We start from the raw sequence: 18,382 nt of genomic DNA on the forward strand, positions 1-18,382 counted from the left end.
AAAACGTCAGGTAAAAATGGGTTAATAGTGTCAACATTACCAGCTGCTTCTTTTCCTTTTTCTTTTTTTTTTTTTTTTACCATAAAAGTATAACTGGCCTCATAAACACACTGCATGCTCCCTGCGGTAATAGCCGCGTTAGGGTCATGTGATCGGAGCCCCGTGCAGAGACGCTGGGGCGTGACAGGGACTGGAACCTGCCATGCCACATGACATCAGCGTCGGTATGTGGGGGGGCAAATGGCTCATTTCAGCTCAATTAAGCAGCCACGCTCGCCCGCTTTGGTTCCATGCCTGGCATGGCGACAGCAGCAGCGCAGCGAGAGTGCAAACTGTTTGAGATGCGGACCTGGACAGCTGTCGCTTTGGGTTACTTTACACTCTGTAAGATCCACTGCTCTGCAGTATACTGAATGAAGTATACTCACATGTTTTATACTTAACCCTCTAAGACCCAGCGTTGCTTTTTACTAATTTTTTTTTTTTTTTTCTGTTATTTTTTCACCTAAACGTCATCAGTGATGTTCATTGCAATGCCATTCCAATGCCATTGGTCATGATATTTGCATATAAATACCCCCCACAGAGGCTGAAATTCACACAAATAAAAAATGTCTGGATTTTTTAACCTAAGACTTTTGACCTTTACCCTAATAAAAGTAGGTAAAATAATTGTAATATGTTTTTTTGTGATCATTAGAATGTCTAGAACATGTTTTATTCATTATTGTGAAAGATATCCCCAAAATGTAAATTATTAATTTATTATATAATTAGTATACATTTTTCATCAAACTTTATTTTTTTATTTTTTTTAACTTTTTAGTCTTAGTCCTAGTAGTACAAAGTAGTAGTAAGGTTGAAATCATTTTTTTGCAAGTAGAAATTAATGCAGGTGTTAGAGGGTTAAAAGAAAGTATAAATTACTGCAATGTAGATAATGGCCTGTATTTAAAATGTCCTTGAGTAAAAGTACAAAAGTATTGGCATCAAAATATACTTTAACCCATTTTAGGCCTGACGTCGAAATAAAAAAAAAACTTTTTTACGATTTTTCAAAAATAGCAGACTCACAAGCTCGATCCTGCGCTGACAGAGAAATAACGACGAAGTATTTAAAATGATATTCAAAAGAACCACTAAAGAGTTCAAGGATTAAATGTGGCCCTCTCGAGACGTTCCACGTTATACTCGGTGAATTGTTAAATGGACTCGAAAATTAATACGTTTATCGGCATACACGGTATATAATTAATATCATGTCATGTGTCATTTAACTTCATATGGTCTGTTTTTATAGTAATATAGACAATGAATCCTGTTCAGGTTGCTAGTAATCATTAAATGTCATCGAGGTACTCGGAATCCAATAAATGCCAAAGCGGCAGAGTTAATCAGCAGCTTGGATCAATCGTCATCAAGCGTTGATTGTCTTTGTGTTAGCATGTGGACGGATGAAGCAGGGCTCATTTTAATTGTAGTTGTTTGAGTGATTAAAGTCCCCCTTGAGATGCAACATGTCGTTTTCGAGGGGGTCCTCGAAAGCAACGCAAAACAAACGCAGACAAATCCAACACCACAGAACAAAAGCGTATCAAGGGCATGAATACACATGAAGGCTCTTCCACCTCAAAAGCTACTACACCAGGATACTCGTGCAGTATCTACTAGTATCTTTAGCCCATTCTGACCTGAGATCAGATTCATACGAGGTTTTCCACTGGACACACACTGGTCTGATGAACCCATTCTGACCCGAGATCAGATTCTAAAAATGTCAGTCGTTCTTCGATTTTTCAAAAATGGCAGACCTACAAGCTCGTATCGCGCCACTCGGTGGCGCGATATGAGCTTGTAGATCTGCTATTTTTCAATAGATAAAGCATAACATGATGCTAACACCAAAATGGGTGCCCGGTCAGAATGGGTTAGAAATGATTCAAATCAAATGCAATTAAAAAACATAAGATAGTCAATTGAAATATACAAACATGATTATAGGATAATCTTAAACAAACGCACAAATGAATGCAATCAGAAACAGGAACTGCTAGATGTACTGTAAGGTGAAACCAGCAAAGAAATCTTGTAAACATTAAAGTAATATGTTGATCTATACTATGTAAAATGGGCAGGTTGTAACTACATTTCCCGGCCCAACACCTGCCCACCCCCCACAGAGGTTGTGGGTTTGAATCTTAGAGTATATATTTCTAGAGAAGGCACCCAGAGGAAACCCTGAGGCGAAATGGACATAGTGGCCGGATTTGGTATTGCAGCTCGAGCCCAGCGCTGCTCCGTTGACTATCATTGTGCACGTTCATGTGATTGGGGCCATGACACGTGAACGAATGTTTCATACGTGAACGCGCACAAACGGCACAATGATAGTCAACGGCAGCGCGTTCATGTGTTTGGGGCCAATCCATCCCAGAATGCACTCTGTTCCTACCAGGAAGGAGGAGTGAATCCGCCTCATGCGCTTTTGAGCAACTCAATGCAAGTGGATGGAAGGAGAACTCAGGTGTCTTCTCTATATAACTATATAACTCTATGGTTTGAATCCGCCGTGTGCGCATCCAGCTTTGTCTGGCCCACTATGCCAGCACAATTGGCCTCATGTGTTCGGGGAGGGAATTCTGGTCGTTGCATTGCGGCGGTGGCTCAGGGGTAGAGTGGCTGGATGTTAACCGCAAGCGCAAGGTTGCCAGTTCGTACCCTGTGGGCTCCCCCAGATTTAGTGTCGAAGTGTCCTTGAGCAAGACACTGAACCCCAAATTGCTCCCAATGTGCTGGTTGGTGCCTTGCATGGTTTCCCCTGTCACCAGTGTGTGAATGTGTGTGTGTGAATGGGTGAATTGATGCACAATCTATGTAAAGCGCCTTGGATGAAGGCGCTATAATAATGCACCATTTACCATTTATTTACCATTTTACTCCTACAGGCTGGGGGTTAGCACCTGCCGGTAGGGACTGTCGGAGCTCCTGACAGGGGAGTCAGTAAAGGATACAACACAGAAATGTGTGTAAATAATTGGCATAATGACTAAATTGGCCTGAAAAGGGGACCATGTGAGTGAAACTAAATTGCTAAATTAAAAGAAAAGATGAAACGTTTTCCTCAAACTGTGACATTTTGGAGAGTGTTTGAACCCTGATTGTGTCTAAATTACTGATGGCCCATCCTATTTGGCTAGGCTGTAGCCTACAGGCGTATAGTTCCATGAAAATAAAAGAGATAGGACTCAAAGCACATCATTTCTCCTTTAATGGCAGATTGCACGGGTGCTGGCCGGGACGTTTGAAATACTATTTTCAAAGTGACAAGTTTCAACTTGCCAGCTGGCACGGCTATTGTTTATTCCGCAACAACTGGTTTCAGCTAACACAAAATAAATTGGCCAACTTGGCGACGTTGACGGAAGTTCGTAGATCATTCTCACATCATTAAGTTGCCTTTTTCTTACTCTCTTACAGTTTGTACCAGACCCTTAACTTACAGTCTGAGCACATTAATCAAGTGATTGTTGTTGCCTGCCAGGTGCATTCCCCTCTCGCTCAACAGCACTTAGCCAACAACACTATATACTTCCTAACAGCGGCAACAGTACTGAAGGAACTGTTTTCTGCAAAGGTCTTTGATAAAGTTAATGTTTACTGTCTGTAAACGTACTGTTTACAATCGCTGGGTGTTCAGTATGGAGTCTCCTCCGTGGTTCCTGTGTGCTGCATGCTAACCAGGCTTTGGGGTTTCATCATTTTAACCCATTCTGACCTGAGATCAGATTCATACGAGGTTTCCGCCGGACACACACTGGTCTGATGAACCCATTCTGACCTGAGATCAGATTCTAAAAATGTCAGCAGACCTACAAGCTCGTATCGCGCCACTCGGTGGCGCGATATGAGCTTGTAGATCTGCTATTTTTCAATAGCTAAAGCATAACATGGCCGTGGCTAGTAGCAACAGGGCTGACACGGCCCTCTAGCTTGGCCCTACTTATAGATTCACAGCACATCAACATGGGCACACATACTGTACGCTTCTAATCATCTCTTTGAGTAATAGTAAGCAGATACTGCACGTAATATCGGCAATCCTTTGTGTGAATAATTCTTTTTTTTGTAAAATTGTGTAACAGCCTCAGTAATCGCCATATTTTGCGGCTATACCGAACAGAATTTTGCAAGCCCGTTTAGCTGCTTTGTTTTGGCATCCCAAGTTGTTGGAACAACCAACCAACCTACGGTATGTAGGCCTACATGCCCTAGGCTGCCAAAGATAAACACAAGTAGACTGGACCTATAGACCAGGGGTTCTCAACCCGTGGGTCGCGACCCCTCGGGGGGTCGCCAAATTATTTTTGTCCCCAAAAAAAAATCTTTCTTTTTGCAACTGAATGGCTGGAAAATGGAAATGAAGAGTTTACATAATAGTACACATAGTACATGCATACACCTTCCTTAATGATTATATCTGGTTTCAGTATTTATTTATGGTGTATTGTCTCTGTAGAAAATTCCCCATCGCTATTTTGGGCAACCTCTAGTCATTCTTTATGACCCAGTTTCCAACTTTAGTTCAGGCATCTGTTGGGGCACTCCCTAATGCAACAGGACCCCAGTTGTGTGACTGTGCAGTTCTAAAATGCAGCTACACAGACAAACCTGACTAACAGAATGTGTTCTTGAGGAAGTAAGGCAATAATTGGTGTATAAAGTACAATATAAATTCATGTTGTAACAGTTCATTGTGATTGTGTTCATTGTTAAAAAGTTAGTTTTTGGCATTCATTAATATGCTACATTCTGTGGCTAAGCTAACAGGAGCTACATTGTAGCTATTAGCATCTTAAGCTATCTTTCTGCTTTCAGTTAATGGCTCACAGTGAGCAAACGTGTTAACATGCTTATTTCCATTAGTTCATGAGGCTTTGAGCTAAGCTTTAAAAGCAAAACCCGAGACGTTGCCAAAGCATTTTCGGGGATCCCCGTCCCAAAACGTTGAGAACCCCTGCTATAGACTAGTGCTCTCTCTCTGTCTCACGCACACGCACACCGATGCTGACCCAGTGTTTCTGCCTTCCTCTCGTGTTGACCAGGTGGTCCACAGGACGGCGGTGCCCAGCGCCTTGGCGGTGGACTGGATCGGGAAGAACCTGTACTGGACCGACGTGGAGAGGAAGACCCTGGAGGTGTCCAAGGCCAACGGCCTGTACCCCACGGTTCTGATCAGCGCCGGCCTGCGGACCCCCACGGACCTGGCCCTGGACCCCCAGACCGGGTGGGTGCACTGCACGCCTTCTACGGTCCCTAACCCATTTAGGCCTGACGTCGAAATTTCGAAAATGTCTTTTGCGCCACATTTTCACGATTTTTTTCAAAAAATTATTATTATTATTATTATTATTATAATTATTATTTCAATAGCTAAATTATAACATAATGTTTAAAACACCAAAAGGGGTTCCCGCCCCAAAATGGGCTAAACCAAGTTGTTCTCAAACCGTTTCATGTCAAAAGGACCCCCAAAGTAATATCATTTGGCCGCGGATCAGTTATTTACAGCCCATCTACAAGCTCACAATGCGTCGCATAGATCAGCTATTTAGTCGACTAAATTTTTGACTAAAACTAATTTCAGATGACTAAATGGCTGCACATATTCTCCATGCATCTCTGTGATTGTAATATAATCAGCAGAAGTGAGTGTGTCCATTGTGTTTATATAAATGTCTATTCAAAGAAGTTATTTGATTTGTGCCGTGCATTGTGCACAAGAGGGTATGCACATGCTTATAGTGAATGGCACATTGAGTGGCAAAGCAACAGGCAAAGTGAGTTTAACATTGTTTTTTGTTTTGTTTTTAAATATATTTTTTTGCGGCTTACGCCTTTTATTGATTTTTGAAGGGACAGACAGTAGGCTGACAGGAAACGGGAGAGAGATGGGGGGATGACATGCAGTAAAGGCCGTGTCGGGTCCGGGAGTCGAACCCGCGGCACACTGCGACTGGATTACCAGTCCGGTGCCCAGACCGTTACGCTACGGCCTGGGCCAGTTTAACATTGTTTAATGTTGTTTAATGCAATCGTTTGGAATGTATGGGCTGTCATATGTCCCTGCTTTTTTGCGAATGAGACTGTTGGTTGCGGAGTGGATGATAGATAGAGGAGCTAGTCTATAATGGACACCCAAAATGACTCTCTGTACCACGTCTTCAAGGCAGCGACACGCGTGGCTCTTCCATTAGGCCATAGTGTAATAAGGCAACATTGCATTGGGCATAATGGGTAATAGATTGCGCAGCCTTCTCTTAACCCTGCAAGACTCAGATATATTTCTACTTGCAAAAAAAGAGATTTCAACCTTGCTACTACTTTGTACTACTAAGACTTTGCAGAGGAAATTGTAAAACAAAAACGTTATGCACATTTATAATAATTATTAAAATAATAATAATAAATGGCCATGTGGCACGGTGATTGGTTTCATTATAGTAAACGCCCAAACCACACCTATGCATAATGTAACGGGTATAGCGGAGGTGTTTTAGCGATTTAGGCTGGTGTCCAAAATAGCAACTTTTTCTTTTTAGCAAGCTTGGACAAAAAATCCGGAGTCCTGAGACTAAAACCAAATCAGAATGTGCTGTCACACTGTTTCCAAGGCCGCTGTGCTGCAGTGTCAGAGTCAGGGAGAGGAGAGGAGAGTGGCTGTGCAGTAGACTGTGTCACCGACGCAGGGAATCTGTGATGTGTTCGATTGGCTTGATGCTGCGGAGCATTGATGGACTTAATGTATTGATCACTATACGTCCTACCGCTAGAGACTGTTGATAGACCATGCATGCAGATGTCCATCCTACCACTCATCGCTGATAGACTCATACATGTATTCGTTCCTGCGTGCTTTCGCAATAGAGTTCCGAAGTCCTATAGCGTCACTCGCTCATCCCCCATTTCTCTATGGAGAATAACATTGGGTCTTAATGGTGCATTTATATAGTGCCTTTATCCAAGGCTCAGTGGCCTTGTGGTTAGAGTGTCCGCCCTGAGACTGGGAGGTCGGGGGTTCGATCCCCGGCCGGGTCATACCAAAGACTCTAAAAATGGGACCCAGTGCTTCCCTGTATAACACTCAGCATCAAGGGTTGGATTGGGGGTAAGTCCCTGTGTCATGTCCAGGGGGTGTACTTGTACATCAAGCTGCCTCACGCTACAGAAACAGGAGATAGGCTCCTGCCCCTATGGGCCTCATGGCTACAGAAACAGGAGATAGGCTCCTGCCCCTATGGGCCCCCGGGCCCCATGGCTCGGCAAGGCTACTTTTATCCACGGAGCTTTACAGAGATTGTGCATTACATTCACCCATTCACACACACATTCATACACTGATGGCGGCGGAAACCATGCAATATGCACCAACCAGCACATCAGGAGCAATCAGGGGTTCAGAGTCTTGCTCAAGGACACTTTGACACTAACTCTGGGGGAGCCCACAGGGTTCGAACTGGCAACCTTGTGGTTACCATCTGGCCACTCTACCGCTGAGCCAATCGCCGCCCCTCACTTTAGTATCATCTCATATAAGAATTGTGCAATTCTTATATTTTACTCTTATATATAATGTCTCGGCCATATTGTCGGGGAGGTGGCTCTGTATCGTTTAAGATAGTCAGTCACTCATACAGTCCGTTTTCGGCGAAATCTTTACTAAGATGGTGGCCGTAACATCTGCGTTTTCTTGCCGTCAGTTGATATCTTTATATATCCATATTATTTTGATTAGATATTAAAATAAAAAGTATATCTAAAAAGTTTGGGAACCACTGGTCTAGCCCATTTTGACCTGAGATCAGATTCTAAAAAAATTTCATCCTGACATTTTTCTGAAAAAATAGCAGACCTACAAGCTCATGAGCTTGTAGGTGTGCTATTTGTCAATAGCTAAAGCATATCATAATGCTAACACCAAAAGGGGTTCCCTAGCTAGCTGGCATTACCTCAGGTAGGGCAGGGAGGATGCTAAACGCACACCAGTCTTAGCAGTGGTGCCAGCTCACGGCAGAAGCATCTAAAGAGTTAAGTCACTTCACCCTTTTTGCTAAAAAATATATGGTAATGACATTTAGGAGCTTTAGAACACTTTCCTGGGGGTCTTTATGTGTGTAATATGTGGTTTTAGATATTTTAGATTGTAGCAGTGAGCCCAGTGTCTCTGCTGTCATGGACACTGGGATCACTTACTTCCTGGACTACATGTGGTCTCAGTAAGACAGACCTGCCCTATCCACAAGGAGGAGCAGTGCACCAAAGTATTATGGGAATTGTAGTCCAGGAAGAAAGTGATCCCAGTGTCCATGACATCAGAGAGACTGGGCTCACTGCTACAATCTAAAATATCTAAAACCACATATTACACACAAAGACCCCCGGGAAAGTGTTCTAAGGCTTCTAAACGTCATTAACATATATATTTTTGCAAAAAGGTTGAAGTGTCCCTTTAAAAAGACAAAAGAGTGGCCGCATGCACACACTGGTAGCCGATTATTTATGAGGTACAACTGCCTTCTTCAGGGTATAAAGGGTACAATATATCGCCTCCTTATAATTAATAACCAGTCAGAGATTATCCATACAGTATATTCTGTTTCGCATGACATTGTGCGTCTTTCAACTATTATTCTATTTCCTTTTCTATGTGGCTCTTGACTTGACTCTTTAGTTTAGTCTTACCTTGCTCCTAATATCCTTAGTCATCTAGTTTATGTGTGAGCCACACACATACACCGGTCATCGGGTTTCGGGGAGGTTCAGAGAACTGAGTCGGAGGCACTTTTGACCGCCGCTCGCCAGGTGGTGGGATTTTTCCAATTTGACGCGTCAGGGATGCGGTCGGCTGGCCCATTGATTTCCTTTCTGTTCCGTCCTGTCCGCCATTGTGTGATCCGTGCGACGCTTCTTCTCCTCCTCCTGTCTGCCTATAGGTATGCATTCTGGGTGGACTGCTGCGAGTCGCCGCACATCGGCCGCATCGGCATGGACGGCCGAGGGCAGGCGGTCATCGTCGACACGGAGATCTATAGCCCCACGGCTCTCACCATCGACTACACCAACAAGAGACTCTACTGGGCCGACGACACCCACATTCTGTTCGCCAACATGGACGGCACGCAGAGGCATAAAGGTGAGATGGAGTGTCTTATTGGTCCAGGTTGTCAGCACAGCAGGCCGCGGCGCGCACGGTTATCGACGTGCACTGTGCTGTGGTCACAGGTTTCTCAAAGTATTTCCGGCCAGCGACTTTTGACACTTAAAGGTATATTCAGTGATTTCACTTAATTCAAATATCACTTATTTTTTTGTTTTGTTGTGATAATCCTCCCTACTATAGAGTGTGCTGACCATTATAAGGAGTTCCTCCCTGTCCCCAGTTAACCCCTGGGGGTCAAAAAACCTTAGGTTTCGTTTTTGACTCTCTATCCTGATTGGACGAAAGGCTGGGTCCCACAGCCAAAAACGAAACCTAAGGTTTTTTGAGTGAAATCACTGAATATACCTTTAAGTTGAATAGAGGGTATGTGCACGCTTAAAGGACCACTTCACCACTTTTCAACCTATCTTCATATAATAGGTCCTCACTAATAATCATGAAAAAATGTCTGTGTCTCATAGGACGGCTGTGGGCAGTTTAGAAACCGTCTTCCAGTGACATCATCGTTAGGCAGATTATTTTTTAAACAAGATTTTTTTTACAAAAATATTTAGATTTTCATTATCGTGAGAACAATGGCTTACATTTTCGCATTGCAACTTTTCAGGACTAGAAACCCTGCCGTTTCTATAAGCCTGTATTCCCCATCGATGATGTCACTGGAAGACGGTTTTCTGAACTGCCCACAGCCCTCCTATGAGACACAGACCGAGTAGAAAAAAATTGCACCATTTTTTCATGATTATTAGTGAGGACCTATTATATGAAGATAGGTTGAAAAGTGGTGAAGTGGTCCTTTAAAGTGAATGGCAAATCGAGTGGCAAAGCAACAGGCAAAGTGAGTTTAACATTGTTTAACGTTGTTTAATGCAATCAAATAGGACTTTTCTGTTTGGATGTCTGGGCTGTCGAGGACAGAAAGTAGTTTTTTGCCACTCAGTAGGCGTTCCTGCATAACTTCCTGGTTTGATGATGATGTCACGCGCATACCCTCTATACTAATGTATTCCTGTATACTCCGTTGCGTGACGGTGTCGAGCACAGGGAAATCCGATCTACAAGCTCACAATGGTTCACGTTGTGGAGCTTGAATGAAGAGAGTTAACCCATTTCGACCTGAGATCAGATTCTAAAAAATGTCTTCTACGTCCTGACAAGTTTTCTGAAAAAGCTATGTTTCTATGTCAGTCGTTCTTCGATTTTTCAAAAAATAGCAGACCTACAAGCCCGTAGCGCGCCACTCGGTGGCGCGCTACCAGCTTGTAGATCTGCTATTTTTCAATAGCTAAAGCGTAACATAATGCTAACACCAAAAGGGGTTCCTTTTTTGTGAGCATACATTAAGCGTTAGCCACAAACTCAAGAGGTACAGTATTGGCTTCGTGAATTGCTGATAGTGTTGCTATTAATCATTTGAATGATAACAACAGCCCAACAGACTAGTGTGGGAAAATATTATGATTATGACAGGATATACTTTTGTAGTTTGATGTATGGATGCGGTTGTTGGATTTTGAAAGATTGGAGGCCACACACGGTGTTGCAGAAAAGGCACTGGGTGATGTGTAACTGCCGGTGTCGCACGATGTGAAGTGAAAGCGAGCAGCACTATTTATTTGATTCAGTTGAACCAAATAATACAATTGAATCCTCACCGGAAACCCATTTTGACCTGAGATCAGATTAAAAAAATGTCTGTTTGAAAATTACAGTTTTCTGAAAAAGCTGTTTCTATGTCAGTCGTTCTTCGATTTTCAAAAATAGCAGACCTAGAAGCTCTTACTGAAGTACTGTACTTAAGTACAATTTTGAGGTATTTGTACTTTACTTGAGTATTTCCAATTTCCAATACTTTTACTTCTACTCCACTACATATCAGAGCCAACATTTTTACTTTTACTCCACTTCAATTATTTGAAAACGTACAATTTGGATTAAAAAAGATACATTAACCACTTCAAACCTATACATTTCGGCTATTTTCAATAGATTTTCCACACATTTTGAACCTGTGAAATGGGACATTCTGCAATATGAGTACTTTTACTTTTAGTACTTTAAGTACATTTTGATGCCGATACTTTTGTTCTTTTACTCAAGTACTTTTTAAATTCTGTACTTTTACTTGTAACAAAGTAGTTCTAAATATATTGGTACTTTTACTTAAGTGAAACAATTGAGTACTTTTTCCACCACTCACACCTTCGCAACAGACTGATGTATGCTAGATGTATACAAAGGGTGTGATACATGTTTGCCCCAATGCATTTCCAATGGGAGTCACATGGTTTGACACAACATTTGTGTTGTATGAGGCGGAGGGGGGGCAGTCGAAGCTTGTAGTCCAAAATGTTGTGTCAAACCATGTGACTTCCATCGGAAATGCATTGTGGCGGCCATGACACTTACATCTTGCTTTCATCTAGCATGCATCAATGTTGTATGCTAGATGGAAAGGTGTGAGTGAGGCCTAACTGCGGGCCACTGGGTCTCTCTCTCTCCTGCAGTGTCCTACGACCACATCCAGGGGGTGATGGCGCTGACCCTGTTCTCTCTCTCTCTCCCCCTCAGTGTCGTACGACCACATCCAGGGGGTGATGGCGCTGACCCTGTTCTCTCTCTCTCCCCCTCAGTGTCCTATGACCACATCCAGGGGGTGATGGCGCTGACCCTGTTCGAGGACTTTGTCTACTGGACGGACGGGAAGTCCAAGTCTCTGCGCCGGGCCCACAAGACGACGGGCGCCCAGGGCATCGAGCTGCTCAACTCCTGGCAGGCCATCAAGTCCATCAAGGTGTACCACTCCCTCCGCCAGCCCGAAGGTACGCACGTCCACCCAATAATACTAATAACAATAATAATAATAATAATAATAATAATAAGCTTTATTTATATCAGTGTTGTTTTTGGCAGCAAATTTCTATTTTAGTTTAGTCATAGTATTTGGACTGAAACTTCATTTAGTTTTAGTCACATTTTAGTCACCTGGAAATGTCTTAGTGTTAGTCTAGTTTCAGTCGACTAAATGTCATAAGATTTTAGTCGACTAAATCTACAGTTGATTTAGTCGACTAAAATGTATTTTGGCGGGTCTTGACGCCGTCGTAATGAGTGTTTTTTACGCTTGCTGAAAATAGCCGATCTACAAGCTCACAACGCGTCGCGTTTTCAGCATGCAACAAAGTGTAAAATGACTTATACTGGATCTCTTGTCCACTAGTCCCTTCCTAACATTTTAGTCTAGTTTTTATTTGTCGACGTAATTGTCAGTATATTTAGTCTTCATTTTAGTCATCGTAGCTTAGTTTTCATTTAGTTTCCATTTGTTTTTGTCAGTGAAAATAGGTTGTCGACGAACATTTTTCGTCTTAGTTTTAGTCGACGAAAACAACACTGATTTATATAGCACCTTTCATACAGGGCTGCAGTTCAAAGTGCTTCACAGGCAGGACATACATCAAGTGCTTTACAGTTGGGTCATATATAGCCCATTCTGACCTGAGATCAGATTCATACGAGGTTTCCGCCGGACACACACTGGTCTGATTAACCCATTCTGACCTGAGATCAGATTCTAAAAATGTCAGTCGCTCTTCGATTTTTCAAAAATAGCAGACCTACAAGCTCGTATCGCGCCACTCAGTGGCGCGATATGAGCTTGTAGATCTGCTATTTTTAAATAGCTAAAGCATAACATGATGCTGACACCAAAATGGGTGCCCGGTCAGAATGGGATAGGTTATATCAAACAAGACAAGACAGTGAATGTGCATAAAGTCAGACATCGAGATAGAAATAGACATGAGAAGGTCCAGCATTTAGGATATTTGAAAATAATAATAATAATAATAAAATACATGATGGGAAGCCTCAATAAAGTGCTACAGTAGGGTGGAGAAGGCTAATCTGAAGAGGTGTGTTTTTAGTTTTAGTTTTTGAAAATGTCGGTGGAGTTGGCCTCTCCGACCCACCGCCACTAAGCGCACGCACTCCAGTATTCAATTTGACAGCAACATTTGATTTAGTTTAGTCATAGCCTTTTGAATAATAATGGCTGATTTTACACTTACAATTTTACAATTTACAATTTTTACAATTTAGGCATTTAGCAGACGCTCTTAATCCAGAGCGACTTACATTAAGCAAGAACAAAAAAAGCATGGGAATACATCACATAAAAAGCATTTATCATGAAACATGCGTAAGCTAAGAACGTAACAGTGGAATATCTATATAATGAAACTATACATATATACTATACTATGCTATACATATGTACTATGACGTGCTATGACTGCATACAATGCAATTATAGTGCTGTCTACATAACATGCTATAAGTCTGTATCAAATGCTATCTAAGGGCGCTTTCACACCGGACATGTTTGGTTCGTTTAAAACGAACCATGGTCCGCTTACCCCTTTGGTTCGGTTGGTGTGAACGTGCATACGAACTCTGGTGCGGATCAAAGAAACGAACCATGGTCCGCTAAAAAAGGCCGAACTTGGTTCGCTTCCAAACGAACCACGGTGCGGTTCGTTACTGGTGTGAATGCATTCGGACTTTATAGAGGACCAAATACAGGACGATAGGCAAAATAGCCGTCGGGCGTCGGCAGTTGTGAGGCTGCATTAATAATTATAGTTATAAAAGCATGTATTTTTTTACGGGGATCATATGACAGCTGACAGTCTGATTTTAATAGTAGACGCATACTACAGTATATGTCGAGGCGCAGCGCAGCATACGAGGTTCACATGCGCAAAATGTACAAGTTATCGACATGGAATGGTGCACGGTATGGCACACGATGTTAGCTTGTAGATCTGTTTATTTTAATCATGCGCCGGCCGCCGCCACGCATGCGAATCTGCGATGCATGAGTCTTCATGCGAGTTTCTCTTTCAACTTGTGTCCCCTCCTTTTTGTGTGTGTGTGTGTGTGTGTGTGTGTGTGTGTGTGTGTCTGTGGGCGCGTGGGCGCGCACGCACATGAGGGGACTGGGGGAGAGACCCATATATTTATATGGGAGAGACGCAGAGACAGAGAAATATTTAAAATCATCCATGTCGCGCAGGCCGCAGGTATCGAGAAAAAGCCAATGTTAAATAAGCTATACACATGTGGTCCCAAATGATTAATTGATTACATCACTATAGCAAAAGACGTCAAACTAGGTCAACTCAATTAGCTGCAGCGGAGCTGTTCTGACTTGAAGCTCAATAACCAACTGACCAAACCATAAGATGACATGGAAATGCCCGCCGCGGCGCCGATTTGATGCGCAGAAATAACATGGGTGAAGGTGCACACATGGAAGAAAAGTCCTTTTTATCGGGGATACCTTGTTGTAGGCTATACGTCTCCGTGAATTTATGCATCAGCATTCAGCAGCAAGCACATTATTGTTCAAACACCTGCTCCTCTGTTCATCTGTTGCTCTTATTTGGCTAATAAAATAATTAATAAGAATGAATGCAATAGCAAGTTGTTGCTGCCTGTCATGTTGCTGTTCTCTTCTCTCTCTGTGTGACTGAAGGTTGCCCCTGCAAAAATTGTAGACAGTGATTTCCCCTCATGTTCTTTTCCCCCCCACTATTTGGTTCGCTTAACATGTCCACGTGTCATTTGTTTACATATTTGGTACGCTTTACAAAGTCCAGTGTGAACACCAAACGGACCAAAATCAAAATGCAAATATTTGGTCCTTGGTCCTTGATCCGGACCTTCTAAGCGAACTTTGGGTGTGAAAGCGCCCTAAGTCTACAGAAATGCTATCTAAGGGGGTAGGGTAAGTGCTATGGGCCATGATGGAGTCTGAAAAGGTGGGTTTTCAGACTACGGCGGAAGATTGGGAGTGATGCTGATTGGGAGTGATGCTACACTCGGTTGCATGCTGAGAATTCCTGTAGCATACAGTATCTAGTATCTACAGTACAAGCTTGTGCATCTGCTCTTTTCAGAGCGCAACCAAGCGTAAAATAACTTGTCTCTTATAGTTCTACTGGATCTCTTCTCCGCTATAGTCCCTCCCCTAACATTGTTTTTGTTGACGAAATTGTCACGAAGTAGTCACAGTTTGAGTCACCGTAGCAATTAGTTCTTATTTTATTTTAATTTTTTGAGTGGTGCAACCACTCCAAGGAACAGCAATGTCCGTGTTCACCCACCTACAGGTGTGTGCCTATGTGTTGGTTAATGAGCACCAGTATATGACTATATGAGTACCAGTAGGGGGCGCTGTTGTGCCAGAAACAGTGCCGCACTGTTGCCTGCTAATGAGAGAGAGAGAGAGAGAGAGAGAGAGAGAGAAAGAAAGAGAGGTGTGGGGGGGGGGGGGGGGGGCACCACTCAGTTCACGCGGGTGTGATTTTTGTTTTTATCAGTGAAAAGAAAGGTAGACGACGGGAGATTTTTCGTCTTTGTTTTAGAGGACGGAATGAACACTTCTTCCACTCCCGTCCTCCCTCGTCGAGTCGTGTGCTTAATGCTTATAACAGGCTTTTTTACAGTATTAGGGGGGGGAATGGTCTGTGAAATAACACTTGGTCTTCTCCGTCCTTTTCGTTGTGCAGTGCCCAAGCACCAGTGTCAGGTTGCAAACGGCGGCTGCAGTCACCTGTGTCTGCTGTCGCCCGGCGGCGGACACAAGTGCGCCTGCCCCACTAACTTCTACCTGGCAGCCGACAACAAGACATGCCTCTCCAACTGCACCTCCAGCCAGGTCAGCTCCGTTCCAATCCCCCCCTACCAGGTCGTCTCGACAGTTATGTTGTTGTTGTTAACTTGTTTGTTTCGTTCAGTTTGGTATGTCTGCCCCCTAAAGCAGATTATCCGTGCCTTGATGCTTTATCTCGCGCTCTCGTTTGCCGTGATCCTGTAGGCATAGAGAGCCCATGGAAGTGTTGTTAGCATATTGATTTTGTACTTGCTTTGAAGTGGATGGAAAAAAATAAAAATAAGGCCAAAAATAAAAACATAAAACACCTTGTTAAATCCAGACTTTGAATTCTGCCTGTTAATTTTAAAAAAATGTCTTTGTTCTGCTGTGGGGCTGGCATGCAGTTTCGCTGCGGGACGGATGAGTGCATTCCATTCTGGTGGAAGTGTGACACGGTGGATGACTGCGGGGATGGATCGGATGAACCTGCCGACTGCCGTGAGTTTGTCCCTTAAAAACACAAACCCCCGAAGCCACAGGATTGAAGTCCAAAGCAAAAAGCTGCTGCTGCAAGGCGATTTAAAAAAAATGGAGGTTGTTCTCTGGAAAACATACACAGCTTTAATCTTTCAAAATACCACTCCCATGTAGATTAAGTTTGCGTTTCTTTTGATACAATTCTATATTTTCTAAGTCGTCAATATGTATGTCCAATTTTGCCAATATTATTATTCATTCTTGTATGATGAAGTTGAGCATTTATACACGGGAAAAACAAAATAAGTATATATATAAAGTATGGAGATAGGCCTACAGTAAATCAATGTTACATGATTGCTTAAAGGGACACTTCACCCTTTTTGCAAAAAAATATATGTTAATGACGTTTAGAAGCTTTAGAACACTTTCCTGGGGGTCTTTATGTGTGTAATATGTGGTTTTAGATATTTTATATTGTAGCAGTGAGCCTGTTGTCTCTGATGTCATGGACAATGGGCTCACGTCCTTCCTGGACTACATGTTGTCTCAGTAAGACAGCTCTCCCCCTATCCACAAGGAGGAGCAGTGCACCAAAGAATTATGGGAATTGTAGTCCAGGAAGGTAGTGAGACCAGTGTCCATGACATCAGAGACAACAGGCTCACTGCTACAATCTAAAATATCTAAAACCACATATTACACACATAAATACCCCCAGGAAAGTGATCTAAAGCTTCTAAATGTCATTAACATATATGTGTCCCTTTAAGCTCTCACAGGCACTGGAGTTATTGTTTTTTTTTTTGTATGCATTACTGGTGTAATAAGCATTCCCAGAGATAAAAGGGACTTTTTTTTCTACAAACAGCGGAATTCAAATGCCAGCCTGGCCGTTTCCAGTGTGGCACCGGACTCTGTGCTCTGCCGCCCTTCATCTGTGACGGGGAGAACGACTGTGGAGACAACTCTGACGAGGCCAACTGTGGTAGGTTTGTTTTCGGCCACCTACAATGAAATGATGCGTAAGCCTGCCAGCTACACTGCGCGCAAAGAGGAGGTAACAGGGCAAACCATGAATCAGTAGCCTGTGTACTTTTCTTCTACTGCGTTTGACGCATAAAACAAAACAACAGCTGTTTGTTTAAGCTCACCCGGTTCGTTGCATTACTTCCTCTCGCTGTCAGCGCCACTGCATGTCGTTCGTGCTTGGTTTGCTCCCACCAGCATCACCATTGCAGTATATATATATAACCCATTCTGACCTGAGATCAGATTCACACGAGATTTCCACTGGACACACACTGGTCTGATGAACCCATTCTGACCTGAGATCAGATTCTAAAAATGTCAGTCGTTCTTCGATTTTTCAAAAAATAGCAGACCTACAAGCTCGTATCGCGCCACTCGGTGGCGCGATATGAGCTTGTAGATCTGCTATTTTTCAATAGCTAAAGCATGACATGATGCCGACACCAAAATGGGTGCCCGCTCAGAATGGAATAATATATATATATAGGCTCTGCTCGCTGAGGGGTATTTTTCTTTGCCTGTGCGCCTAAACGGTTGTCTTCTAAAATGTCCTGAGCAACCCGGGCCGGGAATGTATAGCAACGCCTGAACCAACAGCCAAGACCAATTATTATGAACATTGACAACTTGGCATTTACATTTTGTAAATTGTGGAAAGGAGAGACACCCGCACACCGCACACACTTGCTGGGTTCAGAGCATTTATTGAAGCAACCTTCCTCAGCTTTTCAAAAATAGCAGACCTACAAGCTCGTATCGCGCCACTCGGTGGCGCGCTATGAGCTTGTAGATCTGCTATTTTTCAATAGCTAAAGCATAACATGATGCTGACACCAAAATGGGTGCCCGTTCAGAATGGGTTCAATAAATGCTCTGAACCAAGCGAGTGGCGGTGTACGGGTGTCTCTCCTTTCCACATTGTATACTGTTTACTGTATGCCTCGTCATCATCACACCTGCTCCAATGTGTACCTGCCGGGTGTGCGGAAGTCATC

General features: G+C 43.1%; 1 protein-coding gene across 1 annotated transcript in view; it reads left to right on the forward strand.

Moving 5' to 3' along the window:
• LOC310867033 (low-density lipoprotein receptor-related protein 1B-like) overlaps positions 1 to 18,382 on the forward strand; it is a gene marked incomplete at its 5' end in the record, with an annotated part of 569,593 nt that overhangs the window by 426,190 nt on the left and 125,021 nt on the right. Inside the window, 6 exon segments of the mRNA XM_083776826.1 lie at positions 5,103 to 5,284; positions 8,991 to 9,190; positions 11,851 to 12,039; positions 15,793 to 15,941; positions 16,283 to 16,376; positions 17,227 to 17,343. Coding sequence (XP_083632952.1) covers positions 5,103 to 5,284; positions 8,991 to 9,190; positions 11,851 to 12,039; positions 15,793 to 15,941; positions 16,283 to 16,376; positions 17,227 to 17,343 — 931 coding nt within the window.

Source organism: Protomyctophum parallelum (assembly GCF_964188405.1).
Source record: "Protomyctophum parallelum genome assembly, chromosome: 11".
In the NCBI taxonomy this organism is placed as follows: Eukaryota; Metazoa; Chordata; class Actinopteri; order Myctophiformes; family Myctophidae; genus Protomyctophum; species Protomyctophum parallelum.